We start from the raw sequence: 21,800 nt of genomic DNA on the forward strand, positions 1-21,800 counted from the left end.
TTGTGCCTGATCTTCTTCAGCACTCCGGGCAGAAGTGGTATAGGCGGAAAGGCGTACAACAGGCCACAGCTTCACTCACGACGAAAAGCGTCTCCGAGCGAGCGCCGCCTTGGAAATTCCAACGCGCAGAACTGATGACATCGCGCGTTCTCTTAGGTGACGAATAGATCTAACCAAGGCTCTCCCCACTGCAGAAAGAGACCTTGCGCCACGTCCGAGTTCAACGCCACTCGTGATCCATCATGCACCAGTGGCTGAGTTTGTCTGCCCTGGCGTTCAGAGAACCTGCCATGTGTTGAACCACCAAGGTAATGCCTTGATGTTCCAGCCATGTCCAGAGGTGCAGAGCTTCTTGACATAAGGTCCAGAACCCCATGCCGCCCTGTTTGTTGCAGGACCACATAGCGGTGGTGTTGTCCGTGAACACCTGCACTACACTTGCCCGGACAGAGGGGAGAAATGCCTTCAGTGCAAGCCGGATCGCCCGCAGCTCCAGAAGGTTGATATGGAGCCGGGCCTCCGCCGGAGACCAGAGGCCTCTGATCTCCGCCTCTTCCAAGTGGCCTCCCCATCCCAGGAGGGACGCATCCGTCACCACTATGTGCTCCGGTTGTGGAAGGGAGAGGGATCTGCCACTGACCCAATCGCGATTCATGAGCCACCACTGCAACTGTCGCGCCGCGCCCTTCAAGATCTGGATGTAATCGGACAGGTTACCCTGATGCTGTGCCCACTGGAACTTCAGGTCCCTCTGCGGAGACCGCATATGCCATCTGGCATGTGTCAGCAGCAGGATGTAGGAGGCCATCAGGCCCAGAAGCTGGAGGGTCATCCTGACTGAAGTCCGGGATAGAGGCTGTAAGAGTGGAATCATAGCCTGAATATCCCGGACTCACTGTTCAGGAGGATAAACCCGAAACTGCATTGAATCCAGAACCGCTCCGATGAAGGGGAGCAACTGAGAGGGACTCAGGTGCGACTTCAGCACGTTGATGGAGAACCCCAGCAAATGCAGTAGGTCTGCCGTAGTCTGGAGGTGGTCGATGACTGTCTGGAGCGTGCCCTTTAACAGCCAGTCGTCGAGGTAGGGGGAAGACTGAAAACCCTGACCTGCGCAGATGAGCCGCGACTACCGCCATTACCTTCGTGAATACCCGAGTCCTGCAAGTCCAACGCTACCATCCAGTCTCCAGGGTCCAGGGCAGACAGGACCTGAGCCAGAGTCAGCATCTTGAACTTCTCCTTCCGGAGGAAGCGACTGACGTCCCTGAGGTCCAAGATGGGGCGCAAGCCCCCTTGTCCTTCTTGGGGACCAGGAAGTAGTGAGAATAACAACCACTCCCTACTTCCTGGCCGGAAACGCAGTCAATGGCCCCCTTGGCCAGGAGGGCAGTGACTTCCTGACGGAGAAGAAACAAATGATCCCTCGACATGCGAAGGTACAGAGGTGGCACGTCTGGAGGGGAGGACAGAAAGGGGAGAGAATAACCTTGACAGCTTATCTGCAGCACCCACTTGTCCGATGTAATCTCGCACCAGTGGTGGAGGTGATGGCGAAACCTGCCACCCACTGGCGTGGGGTGCTTCCCGAAGCTTGGATTAGGAAGTTTTGGAGGCGGAAGCAGCGGGGGTGGACTGACCCGCACGCTGGTTCCCAGACCCGCCCCTACGAATTCCATGGCGCGGCCGTGCTGGGGCTGGTACTGCACAGGCTTGGTAGAGGAGCGAGCTTGAGAGCACTCGTCCTTGCTACGAAAGGAACAAAATCCAGGAGTGGCAGGAGCCTTACCAGAACGACCCAAGGACTTGGCCGTGGCCCAAGAGTCTTTAAAGCGCTCCAGGGCGTTGTCGGCCTTAGCACCAAAGAGGCGGGAGCCATCAAAGGGCATGTCCATGAGCGAGCCCTGGACATCCGGACATCCGGCGAGAACCCAGTCGAACGCAACCAGGCGTGGCGCCACAACGCCACAGTCGTGGAAATTGCCCTGCCCAAGGAATCAGCAGTGTCCAGACCACACCTGATGGCAAACTTTGCCGCATCCTTGATCTCCGCTATCGCTTGGGAAAGGACAGCCTGGACCTCCACAGAACACGGAGGTAAAATCTCGGCCACCGAATCCCACACTGCGTGGGAGTAACGGCCCAATGAGCAGGCTGTGTTAACTGACCGCAACCTCAAGAACTGACCGCAACCCCAAGCTGGCAGAGGAGAATAACCTCTTGCCAAATGGGTCCAACCTCTTAAGAGTCCTTATCCTGCTGGGCCGTGGGACAGGCACTCTGCGACGTTGAGGCCTGAATGACCAGGCTCTCAGGCATGGGATGAGTGGTCAAGAAGGCAGGATCACCAGGCACTGGACGATGACGCCTAGTGACGTTCTTATCCACCGGTGCCCCCGAGGCCGGGCGCACCCAAGTGCCTAAGAGGACTTCGGTTAAAGCCTCACTGAAAGGGAGCAGCGGCTCCGACGACGTAGACGCCGTCTGGAGCACCTCCGTAAGGAGATTTGTCTTAAGGGCCACCGTAGGGAGGTCAAGATGGAGAGCCTCCACAGCACGACGCAGCACCATGGTGTAGGAAGCGTCCTTCTCCATCGTAGGTGGGGGAGAGGCAAACCCCCGGTCAAAAGACATGTCAAGCTCACCCGCATCTTGAAGGTCGTCTACCCAATCCTTTTTGGAGTCACCGACCATGACTCCCGGGACTGTCGAGCCATGGCCCGAAGGCCTTGCGGGAGCGGGTTCGGAAGTTGCTGGTGGTCCGGCACTCTTCTCACCGCCGCTCCGGGTCTAGGGGTCGTTCGCGGGACTGCTCGCGGGACCGGAGCCGTCGCTCCTCCGGATGCAAGTCTTCGCCTTCAGATTCCGGTAAGTGACGCCATAAAAAGAAGTCGAAGAAGCATGTTCGCTCTCCGGCGTCCCCCCGTCGCTCCTCGGAGGCGGACGAGGGGGATCTATGAATGCAGGCTTGGCGTTTTATAAACAGTACGTCTCTGTTTTCAGAATACAATCTAACTGATACACAGATAGAAATGGCGCAAAGGGGAGCTAAATATACAATGCTACAAATTGAAAAACTGGACAGGCTTCCATTTATGGTAGCTGAATTACCATCCACTGAGTGGCTAATCCATGGCCAAATCAATCTCTCGGTTACTACCTATCAGTTTCACTATTGCTTTGAGCAAAGGCAGGCAGGCAGATATGAAAAAATGGGCAAAGAATACAAAACGAATTCCTGGGATTTACAATCTATATTTCGAAGCCGAAGTGGGGATCAAGAAGTGTTTCTTAGGGGTACCAAATGCAAGGACGCTTTAAGCGGTTCTCTCATACGCCAAGATATCGTTTTGCATGGAGCCTGTAATGGTTCAATTTCAAATCTGTCTTGCCACATGAAAGGAACACCAGCTGCCGTGATAACGCCAGTGTTTGAGTTACTTTCCAATGTGAGTTACTTGGTGCTGAATGATCAAGGTTGTTGTGGCATGCTTCCATGCATTGCATAGCTGGTCACTGTGAACACCAGGGTTACTTGTATGCAAGTATTGTTTCCTCCAACAAATACAGTCAGGGAGGTGCTAGAATGGCCTTCACAATGTTTCGTAGATACAGTTTGATGCTTTGAGCAGAATGAAAGCCATGCTTTTACCAAAACCGTGCCGTTAACCTCCGCTAGAGAAATCTTTGAACTTCAAGTTGCAAGGACCTCGACAGAGATACAGGCGCTAATCCGCACCAACTGCCCCCTACATTTCGTAGAAATGGTAGGACGTATCTTTAACATGTCTGATACGAGTGGCATTATACACTTATTTACAACCATAGTGTCTGGATTCCTTAGCATTTTCCAAACAATCCTCTGAGTTATTCCTAACTTCATGCACTCCGTGTTTGGAAGCATTTTCGGGGGTCTACCTCTGATGCTGCTCGTTGTAGCTGGAATCCTGATTATCGTCTACCTGCTGCGCAATGGACGGACCATCAGCCAGCGAGATTGTAAAAGCTCTCCTGAAAAGATATTACCGCGAGCGCATGGTACAACATCTGGGTGGACCTCGCCTACGAGAACTAAGTGCTTCTTGGTTCTTATCCTTCAGATCAGTCTTTGAGGACTGCTTTGTACCTGTATTCCGATGCCTGTTCTGCGGAGGCGAATGAGAGTTGGACATCTGTCTAACACCTCGAATGGAGACGCCAGCGGACTTAGACTCCAGGCTGGAACCCTTTTGGCCCCTTGCACAACTTTGTCCCCAGTGTATTCCCATCTTGACGCATGCCTTCCTTGAGGAAGCACAGATGCCTTTCACGACTGAATACGATTTCAGCTCCTACATTGACACTGTGGTGTTGATTTCAGCACCGGATGCCTACACACCAGCTGTTGACAATGAGGATTCACATCTAAGCACTCTTGACGTGCTATGCAAGGTTTGTCCCCTGCTGTAGCAGGCAGCAATAATGTTAGGTCTCCCAGCCAGGGCATTTAATCGAAATCTGGCTCACCATATGCTGGGAACGAATATGGAACATTTCCTTCCCTTTCATTTTTCTAAAAATAACTATTTTCAAACTGACACTTTCTATCTCAAAGCATGGACTTCTAAGTACGCTTAGAGTACTTCAACTTGTGTAATCTAACTCATTTAGAACTGTGATTTGCAGAACTTTATAACACTATCAAACATTACCAAATAACTTTTTCCTTGTTTTTAAATGAATTTTTAAGGTTTTTAGAAGCATTTTAAATGACTGCTTGATCATTTTACACACTGACACTGTTATAAATGTGTATTTCAAAATTGTGTATTATTATTTTAAAGTATTTGCTGGAGTGAATGTAATATTTCATATCGGTACCCTAATATAGGATCAGGGAACGTTGTACACTTTCCCTACATCAGCTCCTGTTATTGCATATGAACGAGCCTTATAATGACATAGCTCCACATAAGGACAGAATGCCTTATAGGGACATAACGCCTTATAAGGACTGCAGCCTTTTATGGACTAAACCTTTCACCTAATTTATGACGAGGGTGGGTTCTGCCCGATCGATATTGCTAAGACGTCATCCTTATCACATATGAATAATTGAGGAGTACACTCTCCAGGGGGGTACACTTCACCTCTCCCATCGACGCACGAGGTTTAATCCCCAACGTCATCCTCATACTGAACAATGGGTAACAAACGTACATAGACTGTATAAATACAGCACCTTTTGCTATCAGAGAGCAGGAGGGAACCGAGACTTCAAGGCTGACACACTGAACAGAGACGCTGCGGCTCCGGCATGCCATCGCTCCAGCTGACAGTGGTTTGACGATCCTTCACATGGTGTCCAACTCAAGTCCAGGACGAAGTCCCACACTCTCACTATTCAGGTATGGGGGTCGACTAAAGCCTAGTGGGATTCTTGGCTCTTAGGCTTCATAGCACCTACTCACATGCTAGGTGCACTTAGGTACATCTAGCCAGGCATCTTAAAAGTACGCACTTTATTTTATAAATGGATTTCATATTCACATATGTGTTCATGACTATTGTAAAATGGTAGAACAATACGATTCCTTTTTATTCACTGTACTGCTGGTTCTATATCCCTGCTACTGTGTTACAGTTGTAGCAGCGCACTTATTTTACATGAGAAGAACAACGGTACAATGAATTTTATTGTAAACATGCTCAACTGTTTCTTCTATGTATATCTCTGAGCAAAATAAGCAAGCACGAGTGACTGGGTGAAAAGTAGTATATCGTTTCCACGAGTCTGAGGTTATTGTGTTCTAAAGTTGCCAAAAACGAATCTCTCTGATAATAGGAGATTCTAGTGGCACTGCTAGCTAATGCGAAAACATAGGCTGACATATTCGGTAGGGGTGTACAGAGTCAGTTTGCCACCAAGTCCACTGTATATGTTATCCGTAAACAGCGTAGGTCCTGCATGAAAGGGTACTATTGGAACTACACTACATTAGGGTCACTATACCCCTTATATGACCACTTCCTGTGGGGAGTGAGCCATCCTGCTGGAGGAGTTGTAAACACCCTACTCTGGAGCAAGAATGGTTTCTGGCTTCAGAGAGCATGTGCTCTCATCTGCAGGTGGTCAGAAAAATGTCTGTGGTAGCAGGCTGGTCGATACTAGTTGGCCAGCACAGCGAGAAAATCGTTCCGAGGCACAGCCCAGCTAGGAATTAATTTCTGGTTTTGGATGCGGCCACATAGAACTAATTTATATACCATTAGTTACCTCCTTCGAATGCATGGCCTTTTGAGCACATTGAATCCACCAGGCAACACCTACACAGGAAGGCTCCCACTTCTTTAATACATTAGTCTAATTAGGTTTACATTCTTTAATAGTAACTCAAAGTAACAAATTCCTTTTTCAAATCACAGACGAAGATGCTTCAGATTCCACTACTACTCTTGAAAATTGTTAGGGGAGGAAGCACATTGATTCTACACCTCCCGTACTACATGGTGCGGCTGCCCCATTATGAGGTTAGTTTTTCCTTTAGCTATTAGTTTTTCCTTTAGCTATTGGGGATGCGATTGTTTTTAATTAAAATCCACTCTTGAAATAATTTAGTGTGTCCTCCTTCAGGTTGCCCAACATTTCATAGTACTTAATGTCCTGATGAAGACCCGCATGCTAGGATCTAAGTCACCTCGTGCAACAGTCGGGTCGAAACGTCAACATTTTTAGGCAAACAAGCCTGGACTGATTACGGATACCTGTGTGGGTCGGTTGTTCTAACTATCCACCACCCTGTTCTGAATAAGGAGAAATAAGAGACTGGAATAAATCCTGCAGACAGGCTATTTATCTATTTTTGATACTAGTACTAATCCTTTCTTTAACTTTTTCCTTATCAAAGCGCACTTGACCACAATCTGAAACACCTCTTTTCTTTCCTTTTGGAGCAACCGTTATACAATGAATTTGATGTTTTCTTTTGCTGAATTATGACTAATGAATTTTGATACAAAAACGTAATCTGATTGTTTGACTCTTCATTAAGTTCATTTCATTTATTGTGTTGCTTTTTGTTTTTCGCTCGCCTAAAGTTCAAACTAAGGGGCCCATTACGATGTCGGGCGGATTGCCTCCGCCAGGCTGGCGGTAGCCACCGCCGGCCTGGCGGAGGCAATCCGCCCGACATCCATTCCCGAATTCCCCCCGCCATATTAGTATGGCGGGGGGGGACCGCGGCAGACGGAAAGACCGTCTGCCGCTTTTGCGCCCCGGTCGCCTTGCGGCCGGGGCGGAGAATGTTTAATATGGTGGCAGTGTCTCATAGACACCACCAGCCATATTAGTATGGGCTGTCAGTCATGCCTTTCCGTGGCGGCAATGCCGCCATGGAAAGGCATGCGGTCTTCACTCTGGGGGCCCCCTGCGGGCCCCCAGAGTGAAGGAGGGGTGGGGGCTACCTGTGGTACCCCCCCCCCACATTTGCATAAACAAAACGGCAGGCACCGCGCGGTGCCTGACGCTTTGTTTATGCAAATGCTGAAATGCATTTCTAGCATTGTGGCGGGTGGTGCTGAGAGCACCGCCCGCCACAATGCTAGAAATGCAGGATGTGCCCGCCACCTTGGTGGGCTCATCCTAATGCCCCCCACGGGACCCCCGCCCTTATGGCGGGCGGACCCAATCCCCGCTAGGATGACGGGCGGACAAAGTCCGCCCGTCATCCTAATGACCCCCTTAATGTTGCATTTTTTATTGCTCACGTACCAGTAGAACCATACTGTTTAACGTACCACATGTTACCCAGGTCCTGTGAGTCTGGTTGGGTTACCCCAGTATCTTGTAATAGCTAATACTGCTAGGCATTTGGTAAGCACCCTGGGGGCTGTGGTGACCCTCAAATGGAAGCACTTTGAATTGGAAGTGTTGCCTGTTAAAAACAAACCGGAGGTATCGCCTGGGTGCTGGGTGAACTGGAATGTGAAAATATGCATCCTTTAGGTCTAATGCAGTCATGAAGTCTCCCTGTTGTAGAAGTGGTATGACGTCCTGAAGAGTGACCATGTGAAAATGTTCTGAAAGGATGTACGTGTTTAGAGGTCTGAGGTCTAGAATGGATCTTAGAGCTCCATCCTTTTGGGGTATAAGGAAGTCATGGAAACAGACCCCCTGTGCCTTGTTGTTGTAATTGCACTAGTTATTTTGCTTCTTTGTTCAGTAGAGCTTGACTTTTCTCTTTTAATAGCCTTTGATGGTCTGTTGATAATCTATGGACGCTAGGTGGAATGTTTGGAGGTGTTGAAGTGAGCACCAGACAATAACCATGTTGGATAATATCTAATATCCACTGATCAGATGTGATATTGATCCATGCAGAAAAGAACTGTTGTAGTCTTCTCATGAAAGGTGTTGTGTGATTGGGGGAATGGTGGACGAGTCAAGACTTATTGATTGTGCAAACCTGTGAGTATTCCCATGTAAATCTCAAATAATCCTTTGGTGCTCCAGGGGAAAGAGTGGCCACCAATACCGTCAGCACACCGTCTCGCAAACGCCGTAGTAGTATTCTCCTCGTGATTGGAGACCAAGATACCAGGGTGACGATACCTTCTACAACTGAAGTGTGAATACATATATGAGGATGAAGACTACTACTTCTTTATGACTGGTCTACGAGGATTTTTGGGAACTGACAAGGTTATACAACAACATTTCTATACAGTGAGACAACTTAAGAACAGCCCTGATGAAGTCAGAGGCTCATGTACCTAATGATGAAACATGTGTCGGCTACGGAATCGACCAAAGTGACCACTGAATCTACTGAAATCATCTAATCTCATGTGAAGATGAAAGAATAAAAAGACAAAGGTACATTACTGTATTTATGTACTGACATCGTTGAACATTGGGATGCGAAGGGGTTCGATAATCTATTCGAGTTGGAGGGTTTGTTAAAACATCCATATTTACCTTTGCCTCTAATATTGTTTCCTCTATAGGATCCTCTAAAAGAACATGCCTAATTTTATGTTTTGTTATCGGAAGTGCTGTCTCAGTGGAGGTTCTTTTAGGTCCTGTACGATAAGTGGAGTGACAAAAGGAACCCCTTATGATTGTGTTTGAAGGGCTCCCACTGCTTTTGTAGTTTCATTGCCTTTTTAGGTCTCGCTTAGAGACGCAGCGCATGCGCTGGTTGCCTTGGCGAGATCGACAGGAGATGTGCACACGGCGTTTCAACACAGCGCGCGCACGGCGTGTTTTCACTTTCCCTCCCTCCCCCGTCAGCTCCAGATCTCCTCGGAAGCTCTTGGGGACCCTGTACGGCGTCAGCAGTCTCGGAGTCTGCTGCCTGCATGGACAGGAGATGTGTCTGCATATTACTGTTGGTTCCTGATGCACAGAATCATGTGCAGGACTGTGATGTCATCATCGGGCGACTGTTCTAGATGGGACTTCAAGAACCGATTACACATGTCTTCTTTTAGGTGGGTAAATATCATTTCACGCCCGTCTACGGTGAAAAGGCTGCAGAAACACGGATAAGCCAAATGTACAGGTAGATGGCATAAGAATCGTGCACAAGTGCATGCGACCCACATTGGACTTCCGCACACGTGGAAAGGTCCCGATGGCTCGTCCTTCTGAGGAAGCTGCATTTTCAAGCATCGCAGATTTCCTTTACATATTACAGTGTAGACTGCCCACGTTCCGTGATCTCTAGAAAACAAACTGATCGGCTTGTTTGAAGCTCTGCAGAGACTTATAGCAGGCAAGCAGCAAGTATTTCACGTAGGTGGAAACACTATAGAGCTAAATGTGGTTACCTTTAAAAAAAACTTTGCTCTATTCTCGTCTTTCCTGCCACCCTCCCACCACCCTGCGACACAGGCGCAGGCTCCGCAGAAACTTATTAAAGGTAAGCAACGGGTGTTACATGTAGGTGGCTGCACTACAGAGCTGAGTGTGGTGATGTTTTTTAAAAACAAATTGGTTACTTTGCTACGATGTTGCTTTCGCTCTCCAGGCGCAAAGGCAGGCGCAAAGGCAGGCTAAGCAGAAACGTATTAAAGGTGAGCATCGGGTGTTTAATGGAGGTGGCTACACTAAGGAGCGCAGTTTGGTGACTTTTTAAAAACAAAAAATGTTTGCTTTGCTCTCGTAGTTGCTAACACCCTCCAACACAAATGCATGCTCCGCACAAATTTATAAAAGGAAAGCAGTGGGTGTTTAATACAGGAGGCAGCATTAGAGAGATGAGTATGGACACTTTTCTTTAATGGCCTTTCTCCCGTATTTGCTTCGGCCCTCCCACCACCCTCCGACAATAAAAGCAGCTTTTTTTTTTAAACAGAGGTCATGGCCATCACTGCTTCTGCCCTCCAACACAAATGCTGCGAGTGCAAGCATGATAGTGCCGGATTTAGTCTAAAGCATAATGCAAATTGTGTCGGTTTACGTACTTGCTTTTTCCTTGTATACATATTCCATTGTATTTTTACCATTATTTTTAATTGTATTTGTTTGTGTGTGTGGCCCCGCTGCTTGTTCTGCTATTATGTTAAGCAAGGGTGTTTGTCATAAAGTAAGACAGGTTTCTTAACCTCAGCACACAACTCCTCATTAACAAAAACAATATCATCACTGGGCCTGCTTATCTGTGCATTTATTAGTTTGTTTCAGTCTTTTTCCACTATCTGCCAATGGTCAAGGTCTTAACAGCTGGATTTATGGTCTAAGGGTGATCTTTTCTGTTATTCATTAGATCTAGCTGCTTCTCTGGTCCAGTTGGTAATTCCTCATTCTAACTCCTCTACACAGTGCTGCTACATGCTTCTTTGGTCTCATCAGCAATTCCTCATTATAAATTTGCTAAACAGTGCAGCAGCTGCTTCTCTGGTCCCAGTAGTAACTCCTCATTCTAAGTCCTCTATGCACTACTGCAGCTGTGTCTCTATTCATACATCCACGACACTCTAAACCAAAACAAACAGATAAACACATTCTCATTTACAAAGCCAATAGCTCTAACTCTAAAGATTGCGAGACCTATTTCATTGCAAATGCTTGTTTATGGTTTCTAAGAGAGTATCCACCTGTGGTCAAAAAGATGTTCTCCATCAAATCGAAGGGGAGGCACATTTTGTTGAACTTCTAGTTTAAAACCAGATATCCTTAATCAGGCAGGTCTTCTTACTTTAAGGCTGGTATTTATACCTCTAGCAACTGTGACAGCAGCATTAAGGGGACATCTTATGTTTGCATTAGAGATGAAGTTTCTCTCTGATGCTATTTGGTATGCCCTCATGTTCTTCTGGGATGTGTTGTAGAACTTCTTCCAATTCATCCCAGTGTGCCCAATCATATCTTGATAAAAGACCGATAGAGTTGGCAATTCTCCCGTGGTTGGATGACTGTGCTGATACACATTTCCCCGCTGCATATATGCGTTTGCTCTCTTGGTCTCGTGGGGGAGCTTCACCAAGATGCTTGAGAGTTTGCTCATTTCCGAGCAATAGCCACTATTAAAGAGTCCGGTGCGAGTTGACTCTTAATGTATGTAGGGCCCGCTGGGGAAGGTTTATATTTTTTTATTAACTCTAGGAGTAACAATTGTAGATCTAACTGGGTCATTAAAAATATCTGTTGCATACAGATCCTTACGGATATCAACATCACACTTCATGATTGAGTTGTAGGTTGTTTCCTGAATACCACAGGACTCCATACCAAGGAAAGATGGCTGGAAAAGCGCCTCTGGACACCTGAACCTCTCATTACCAATGGTGATCACCTGACCGTCGGGCAATTCATAGCTCTTCTCCACAGAAGATGAAGAAGCAGCAGTGGCCATTTCTTGCTCAAAGTCTAGGGCGACATAGCAGAGCTTCTCTTTGAGATCAGGCACAATTTCTCTTTCGGCTGTAGTTGTGAAGCTGTAGCCTCTCTCAGTCAGGATCTTCATGAGGTAGTCTGTCAGGTCACGACCAGCCAAGTCAAGACGGAGGATGGCATGAGGCAGGGCATAACCTTCATAGATGGGCACAGTGTGGGTGACACCATCACCGGAATCCATCACAATACCAGTGGTACGGCCAGAGGCATACAGGGACAGCACAGCCTGGATAGCCACATACATGGCTGGGGTGTTGAAGGTCTCAAACATGATCTGGGTCATCTTTTCTCGGTTGGCCTTGGGATTCAAGGGGGCCTCTGTTAGCAGAACAGGGTGCTCTTCAGGTGCAACACGGAGCTCGTTGTATGGATCAGCAAGCAGGAGTACGATGAGTCCGGCCCTTCCATTGTCCACCACAAATGCTTCTAAACATACTTTTGCCATTTTGCACCTGGGCAGATAACTGCACAGAAAATTCCGAGATGGCATGGTAATTTTGTAGTTTGCTTCTGGTGCTGGACTCTGGATTGGAAAACTGGAAAAACCAGAGTATGTCGCTATTGTGGAGCCAACATTCCAAGTTCTGCAGTGCATTAGAGGACTTGATTGTACTGTCATTCCAAATTGTGTAATGCATTGTTACAGTTGTTACTTGCCTCCATGAAGGCTGCCCAACATGTGGGAGCGCATACGTAAAATCCTATGTATTAGTATTTTTTTTATTTGTATCCATGCAAGTGTATTTTGTATGTTCTGCCTTAAGCTCGTGTTACTATAATTTTCATTCCTTTTTTTCGCCATTCCACCAAAACATTATTTTCCCATTACCTGTTGAAAGTTACAATCTCTCCTCTATTAAGATGTGGTGCCAGTCGAGTGAATGGAGGGTTAACTATACACTTGGCCAGTTCAAATAAAGTCCATACGTCGCCAATAGGTAGTTATAGTTAGGATTGTTTTCCATAGGAAATTCGCAACATTCTATTGGGAATAACTTTGGCGCCGGTGGACGAATCGTCGCGAATTTCTCAAAGAAGATGGCCCGCTCCGCTCTGCTCCTTCCCTGAAAGTTTGGGGGGGGGGGATTTGTCAAGCGGGGGCCAAGATAAAAGGCGGGTCCCAAAACGTGTTTTCCCAATGTTAATTTCCATAGGGCGGTTGGACTCACTTTTAGCCCGAACGGCTGAATGGATTTCCACCAAACTTGGCAAAATTGTAGGGACTGGTAGCTCGATGTGCCTTTGCTATGTCTCAAGATATGTGCTCCAGTGGATTTTGAGTAATTTAGGTTCAAAAAAATATGTATATCTAGAAGCGCGCCCCGGTACACGCACCGGGGCGCGTACCAGCGCGCTACGCGAGTTCGCTGGCGGAAAGCTGATTGGCTCTCGGGTGTCTGTCAACATTCCAAACAGTCCGGAGCGCCGCCATCTTGTGTCTCGGTAGGATCGAGACACAAGAGGTGGCAAAAACAAAGGGGGAAATGACTAAAAGGGGGCAGGGTAGACCCCCCTTGACCCTCTAGGTTTGATGTGGGGGCCATAAAAGGGCCCCGCGGGGGGAAAAAAAAAAGATTTTTTTTCTCTCGATTTTCGCGGGGGAGCGCCCGGTACGCGCACCGGGGAGCGTACCTTGGAGAAAAAAGAATGACAGAGTTTTCCAAAAATTTAGCATTTTTTTTTATAACTTAGAGGTAGTTCTAAAAAGAACTGTTTTTTTTATTCTTTTTGTTTTATATTTTTTACTTTTTTGGCTTTTATGAAGAATTTTATATTTTTTTGTATTTTTTATGGGGACAAACAAAAAACAGGGAATTGTAAACGGCTCAACTGGAGCAAAAAAAAAAAACCAGGAAAAAATTAAGGCTTCTTTCGGTACTGGTGGTTGTCACCAGCAAGGTTGATGAGATTAATACTTTGCTCACCATAGGTAATTGTTTTTCCACAAACAATGCAAACGATTTTGTACCCACCAAACTTGGTTTGTATGTTTGGCACCATCTCCCTTGCCTCTGGACCCGATGGAGTGGGTTCTTTGGTTGTTGAGGTTCCGGAAGACGATTGGGGAAGGTTTCTGCACAGTTCTCTCACCTATGCTGCAGAATAGTTATTGGGGTGCCTGCGTTGCATATGGCGAATCATTGTGTGATTGCCAAATGAATATTTTTTGGCAGGGTTCCCCCTGGATAGTACAGCGCCACAGATGAGACAGGTCACCTTTGCAGCGTTTACTTTTTTGGAACCCCTTGGGATTTTATAAAACTCCCATTTAAAGTGCTCCCTAGGTTTGTATGGGGGATTGTCTTCTGGCAGGAACTGCCTTCTCTCTTCCTCCTCTTCCTCCTCCTCTTCTTCTTCTTCTTCTTGACCACCAATGTGATGTTCTGGTGGTCCTTGTGGTGGCGGGGGTGGTGGGGCAGATGCTCCAGCTGCTGACAGTACTGTAGCCATATATCTAAGAAAAAAGCAGGTCTTCCTCACTCAAAGAACAAAGTGAGAATGAGGAAAAAAGGTGGGGGCTTTCATCATTTGGAAAACAAAACTGTTCTGAACCAATGAAAAGTGTTATTTTCAAGTCACATGACCCGGGCATTCATCATTTGGAAAACAAAACTGTTCTGAACCAATGAAAAGTGTTATTTTCAGGTCACATGAACCGACACGCTTATGCTACGCGCCCGGGGCGCGTAGCGTAAGCGCGTCTGGGCGCGCCCGGGGGCGCTTACGGCGTGCGTCATAAGACGCATCACGCGGCTACGCGATACGTCACGATGTTGTTTTCGTTCGCGGCAATAGCGCTAACGGGACGCTCACCGGTACGCGCACCGGGGCGCGCCATAACACTGCGCTTACCCGTGCGTTCACCGGTACGCGCACCGGGAGTGGACCAAGGCAAAAAAAAAAAAAGGGAAAAATATACATAAAAAAAGTATTATATAAATATACAATATAGGATTTATTATAAAAAATATATTTCATAGCTATAGAAATTAGCTATTAAAAAACCTATGAAATTCACTGAAAAAACTTAGGTTTGAGGCCCTATATATAGTTAGGAATTAGCATTTACAAAACCTATGAAATTCACTGAAAAAACCATAGGTTTCACACCAGTTATAGTTAGGAATTAGCATTTAAAAAACCTATGAAATTCACTGAAAAAACCATAGGTTTCACACCAGTTACCGTTAGGAATTAGCATTTAAAAAACCTATTAAATTCACTGAAAAAACCATAGGTTTTACACCAGTTATAGTTAGCTGGAAATTTTACTCGCATAAAACCATTGAAATTCCCACGTTATAGTTAGTTGGACTCACTATAACTTGCACGTGCAATGCACTGCTGATGACGTCACATATTACATCACTCATGACATGGTCAGTGACATCACTCATGACATCACTGATGACACCATCCTTGTGACAGACCTCCTTTCACTGGGCAATAGCTCGCTTAATCTTCCCGACGGCCCCCAGCGCCTAGAGACCCTTACGGGTGATTGTGCGCTTTACAAATGTGGACTTTACTTTTACTTTACTGTAATGTAACCCTTGAAACGCATATTGAAAAATAGAAACTAAAATTTTCAAAATAATGGAGATACCCATACCAGTTACAACAACCAATTCAATAATTCCACCATCTAAATACACATCCACTCATACACCAACAGTTCTATATAGTCACTCATACATATACTCACTCATGATATGTAGTGATACACCTATACATCCTGTTACACACCGACAGTCATCCAAAAGATACTCTCACACATACTCACACATGCAAATAAACTATTGAACATCCATTTATTTGCATATACAGCTATACACACACTACCACCTTACTTCTAAGGAAACTTACACATACTTACTCTCTTAAACAATCACTTATAGAAACACATACTTATTTAAACAGGAACTCTTACAATCCCTCACTCTCACATATACTCACTTATATACATCAATATTCACATATACTAGATTAAAACATATGTAGTTACTGATAAAGACACTAGTGAGACAGTCATTCACTCACTAACACACACATATACACACTCATCCACCCATACAGTCCTGCACATATGCTGTCTTCAAAACACATACAAAGAGAGAGTTAGTCATTCATGCATCTATGTGCTAAGTAATACCCCCACCAAACCACACAAACACTCATACTGATACTAAGAAAAACATCTAATAACCCATATACATACACATGTAGCTACTCACCAACCCATGCAGCCACTTATACACAAAGTGAAACACTAATACATATATTTAAATATTACTCACTAATATATGTATTCACTAAGATACACTTAATAAGCCAGTTAACCAATCAATTTTTTTTAATAAAAAATCCATGTAAACACTTATTTAAACATTTATTCTTCCATCAACTTTTACATATACATATATAACACATATTTATTTTTCAGAAAGACACACATTCACTGGATGATGTCATCAGTGATGTCATGAGTGATGTCACTGACCATGTCATGAGTGATGTAATATGTGACGTCATCAGCAGTGCATTGCACGCGCAAGTTATAGTGAGTCCAACTAACTATAACGTGGGAATTTCAATGGTTTTATGCGAGTAAAATTTCCAGCTAACTATAACTGGTGTAAAACCTATGGTTTTTTCAGTGAATATATATATATGGACTTTACCTGCACTAAAAAAACGGAAACGAAACTTGACTGGTCCGTGTCCGAATGCTATTTACCCTGGCTTGCTGCAACTCCAGAGCGAGGTGGAAGCGACGGAATGGTGAAATATATATATATATATATTCCAGGAATAATCCGGTAAGGCATATACATATATATATATATATATATATATATATATATATATATATATATATATATATATATATATATGCAACTGTTTGTTTTTTTGTTGATGCAAAGTGTGGTCACTTTTTCGGATCTGAAAATTTCGGTTCTGAAGATGTAGAAGCGTCTGCTTTAGATTGCCTCGGTGCAAAAAGTGAGGATGATTTGGATGCAGAGTGTTTCGGACTGAGAACCTTTGCTTTAGGCTGTTTTCCGGAGCGGAGCCAAGGCTAGACATTCTGGAATCAGCCAGTCGGTGACGACAATGGCCCATAGGCAGCGGTGGCCCAACAGCAGACTTTTGGGGCTGTTGATTGTTTGGATGGAGGCGTTCTGGGTAAATTACTCACGGTCCGTTGTCCTGCTGTAATGGTATCTTGTTCAGCATCTGAGTCGGAGCTGTGTTCCTGAGAGAAATGACTTTCATCTGCAGCTGACAGATCTGTAGCAATTTCGGTTTCCTCCCAACTGAAAACGTCTGGCGTGTCTCCGATGCTCTGTCAAGACATTTGAGGTCTTCTGATTTTGCGATCCCTTAGCCTTTTTTGATCGGACCGATCTGCAGTCATCACAATTTTCTTCCAGATGATCAAGAGAGCAACAGGAATTATACACCTTGTGTAAAATCTGTGTGGAAGTTTTGCGTGACACAGGACAAAATGTAAAAGGTGTCCGTTCCATCGCATTTGGACGTTTTATAAGAAAAAAAACGTGTGAGAGAATTTCCTACCTGAAGGGTGAAGGCCCCGAAGGGCGCGATCAAATTGAATCCCCCGGACGAATTCGACGTTAGTTTGATATTTCTATAACTAGTGATAGAATCTCGATCGAAAACAATACTGACTGTATCAGAAAGAATCGTAAGACAACGACCGGAGCAGAGGAACACACAACCGAACCAGGGGGGGAAATAAAAACATCTCTAACAATGGAGTCGATGACCATGTGCACTACAAGTGAGAGGAGGAGTCACTATACCACGTGATTCGAAAGACTTCGATGGAAAAACAACCTGCATACTTCAGAGCCAACATTAGATGGCAGACTTATGCTAGCAACTGCCACACATTCTATATATATATATATATATATATATATATATATACCAAAAAACTTTAACACACCCAAACTGTTTATGTGGGTTACACATAACATTTATTTTGGTTTCTCCAAGACCATGTCAGACTGGTTAGTCTTCGAGATCACCAGCTACACCCCCTATACTACTTCTCTCTGGTGATGTAACTCATCTTGAGTAGTGCTCTTAAGGGTTTCCATACCATAGGTGTCTGAGCAGGCGTTTAGCTGTGTTAGTCTATGCTATTATCTCCAGCTGCTCTTCAATACTTTGTAAATTAAGCAGATTTTCCTTTCTCTCCATTTTGCAATACCTCCATATATGCAGAGATCTCTGAAAAAAATGTTATAGCTAACCTATGAACTACCTCCTACAATCTTGCGCAGGAATATCAGCTAGTACTGAAATCAGACATGGCAAAAACAAAAAATTTCTATATCCTACTTGTCACCTCAATTTCCCTTGAAAAGTGCTTAATTCACCAGCTTTCGCTAGTACGCATCACCCAGCCACTCCAGGTGTGGAACAATATTAAATGTTACTAATGTATAGATGCAAGGGATACTCACGCTTTCTGATTAACTATGTTCAATACATCCACCATAACCGACAGATCATCAACCCTGATTGCAGAGTCCACAGAAGTCTAGTAGCAAAGAGAGACAAAAGGTCATAATCCATTATCAATCATCAAGTTCCATCAATAAATCCAAAATCAGCCTCCAAACACCACCAAGGTTTGTTTTGCTTTATGGCCTCACCAATCTATACTAGGGCCAAGAAGGTGGTATAATATCACACAAAACATATGGAATATAAAATGAGCAGGGAAAACTGCAAATAAGGGTTGTGGTGAGGCCCTTTATTAACATCCAGTTCAAACACCACCAATGGTGGCGTGATAGCATGTTTAAAGAGCGAGTTTTAATACTGGCATAGTAAGGGAGGATATAGATCATGTTGCAGCTGCTTTCATCGAAGGGTGTGTGAAAGTGTGGCACTGGTAGCATAAGCGTTGATGCAATTTACCAGGTCAGAGATGTTAGCAAGGGCTGTAAACAAGGGCACAATAGTGCCAGCCAGAAATGAGGTATTGTAGCAGAGTTTTGTAATTTCTTTGTAATTAACTTGCAGTGAGTTTATTACAAGCCATAATTAATGAACATTAACAGAGTTTTGTGAGGTCTCCTCAATGAGATACAAGGAGTGTACATGGAATGGCAGAGGTGCTTGAGTGTCTTAAATCAGGACTATGAATCGGTGATGCAGATACAAAACGATCTGCACAGAGAGAACTATAAGGGCATTTTGATGTCTAGAATAGGAGTAATCTTACAGGCTGAGCTCAAGCAGCATTCTGCAGTAGTGACATCTAAAAGTAGCTAAAAGTTAGGGCTGAGCTGTCTTTTTCAAAATCGTATGTAGATCCCTGTTCTAGAATAGGGGCAGCGCTGGAAATCGGTATCAAGGTACACCAGGGGTGTTGAGGTCTAGAATAAATATAGGTCAGCAGTTAGGCACCCGTTATAAGATAAAAAGTCAGATCCTTTATAAAGAAAAATCAGGTAATCTACTCAAACTACCACGGATGTCTCAGAGTACCCTAGACTGCCCGGCCCCCGGATCACCACTTTGAATGCTTCCCAGAGCGCCCCAACGGTGTCCACTCACCCTGAGTTGGGCTCGAAATATTCTGTTATTTGCTATCAAAACTCCTGCTCTGAAAACCTTTTCTAGAAGTGCATTTGGAGGGAAGCACCAAGTAAATGGTTGTATGTAAAGTTTAGGTACTGAGAGAGTAAATAAACGAGTTACTTACCTTCGGTAACGATGTATCTGGTAGAGACATAATCTAGCCGCAGACTCCTTAACTTAGAATATCCCCAGGTATCAGACTGGATCTGGAAAATTTTCCGCAGCAGCACATCTGCGCACCGGGGGGCGGTGCCGCCCGGTTCCGCCCTGACGTCGTCCAAGAACATGATGTCAGCGGAGCCGTATATTCCCCTCCCGGTGCGCTGACATCAGTTTTCGCCAGAGAAACTTATCTGCGTCAGAACGCGGAGCCATCACCAAAAAACTATGAGAATATGGGAACAGTGTGCAAAAATGATGAAAAAATTGAAGAAATTGACAGGTGCGAGAGTAAAACTCTGAAAATCCACCTCGCAAGTGCAAAGGTTCAATCAACATTAAAGGAAGACAAGGATGTGGAAAACAGCCTGGCAGAGAATAGAAGTCCGCATCCAGAAAGTAAAAACGTGAAGGAGAACAAGTCCGGAACACAAGAGTAAGGAAAGTTCACCACAAGACCTCACCAGAAAGAGACGTCGCAACCCCAATCAAAGACCCATAAACCTACAGAGCCAATAGATCTGAAGGAAAAGGCTGCAGGGGTGGAAAAGACCACAAGGCAATGTAGAAGGGGAGAACGGGATGGTGGGAAAAACATGAATAGATTTCACACCCTACAATCCAGGCTAAAGGAACACATGAACTATTAACATACCGCCTAATCTAGAGAATGGGCAGGATAGAGCAGAGAAACAGAACAAAACAGTCTGTGTTGAAGTGAGAGAATATCACCATGCAAAAGGGCAAGCCACCCTAAGGGAGGCGAGTATAGAAAGCCCTAACCTGAAAAGGTCCTCGCAGAACGGGGAGGACGGGCGGGCGTTAAGGAATCTGCGGCTAGACTAGGTTTCTACCAGATACATTGTTACCAAAGGTAAGTAACTCGTTCATCTGATAGAGACGTCTAGCTGCAGATTCCTTAACTTAGAATAGATACCACAGCCATTCCCATGGAGGAGGCGGGCCTGCGACTGAACCTCACTAAGTTCCTGAAAGAACTCAGTCGCCCATAAGATGACTTAACAGCACTGTCAACCTTGTGGACAAACCACAATGAGTAAAGTAATGTTAGCGCAGTTAACCACCAGAACATGAAGCTCTAAAGAGAGCAGAAAGCAATGGGAGGCAAAGGCACTAGAAGCCGTCAAGAACAATCAGAATGCCTGTGGCGAAGGGAGTTCATAATTTCAACAAAGGAGATGAACCAGCCCGGGGTTTGAAGGATCCACATTATCCAAGGTGGCGACAGAAAGCAAAAGCAATTATCGGTTGACCAAGCAAAACAGTGGTTAAAAAGCACTGTGGAACATGCACCTGTCAAGGTACGTGGGGCAGCAGTGGCAATAGGCTGACCCTTACCCCGCAAGTGGCAGCATGGAGAAGAAACCATATGCTAGATATGCTGGAGTAAAAAAGGAAGGTTATGACTTCGGGAGAAGTGAAGCTAAACTGAGGGTTAGAGAGAACCGCCGGATACAGCGTGCCGACTGCAGCAAGCCTCAAGAGACGGCAACTGGTATGACAGAGACATCGAACACCGGCCCAATATGTACAACAGCGAAAAGAAGCCCTGTTGAAACCAGTACCAGCAAGACACAAGTGACAGCAATGGCAGGATGCCAAACCATGGCCACAAGATGCTGGTAGTACGAAAGCACAAGACACGCCAGGACTAGGCGGTTCGACACAACATGTGAAGGGCCGATGACAAGCAGTCGAGCGTCAACAAACAAGAGCGTAGCCCGGAAGGTACCTAAGCATACCAGAAGGCATCTAAGTAGACCGTGTGGATGCTGGAACCACACGAAGTAAGCAAAGACTTCTTGTAGGGTAGCAAAGCAGCTCAGAGGCACACAACAGCAAGAAGGCAACGGCCCAAAAAGGGCACCAGCATGCCCGACACCACATAAGAGCTGGTGATACAAGGAGAACGTGTCAGGAACCACAACACCGCATGATGAAAGAGCCTGCACGAATCCGTTGGGTAAGAACACAGAGCAGATACAGAGCAGGAGGAAAAACGTTGAAACAATGAAACGTGACCCAACAAGAGTCTATAGTACGCTGAATTTACTCGCAGACATGTGGAAACTGGGTAGAACAATGTCCAGAGCAGAAAGTAACCCATGCCCCTTGCCTG

The 21,800-nt window shown here is 45.5% G+C and overlaps 1 protein-coding gene across 7 annotated transcripts in view; it reads right to left on the reverse strand.

The window, feature by feature from the left end:
- Window positions 1-21,800, reverse strand: part of KATNB1 (katanin regulatory subunit B1) — a 637,584-nt gene that overhangs the window by 80,103 nt on the left and 535,681 nt on the right. For all 7 annotated transcript variants that reach the window (XM_078671470.1, XM_078671472.1, XM_078671466.1 and 4 more), the window contains one exon: window positions 18,376-18,452. In XM_078671470.1, coding sequence (XP_078527596.1) covers window positions 18,376-18,452 — 77 coding nt within the window. The remainder of the gene's footprint in view (window positions 1-18,375; window positions 18,453-21,800) is intronic.

Source organism: Lissotriton helveticus, chromosome 12 (assembly GCF_964261635.1).
Source record: "Lissotriton helveticus chromosome 12, aLisHel1.1, whole genome shotgun sequence".
Taxonomy (NCBI): Eukaryota; Metazoa; Chordata; class Amphibia; order Caudata; family Salamandridae; genus Lissotriton; species Lissotriton helveticus.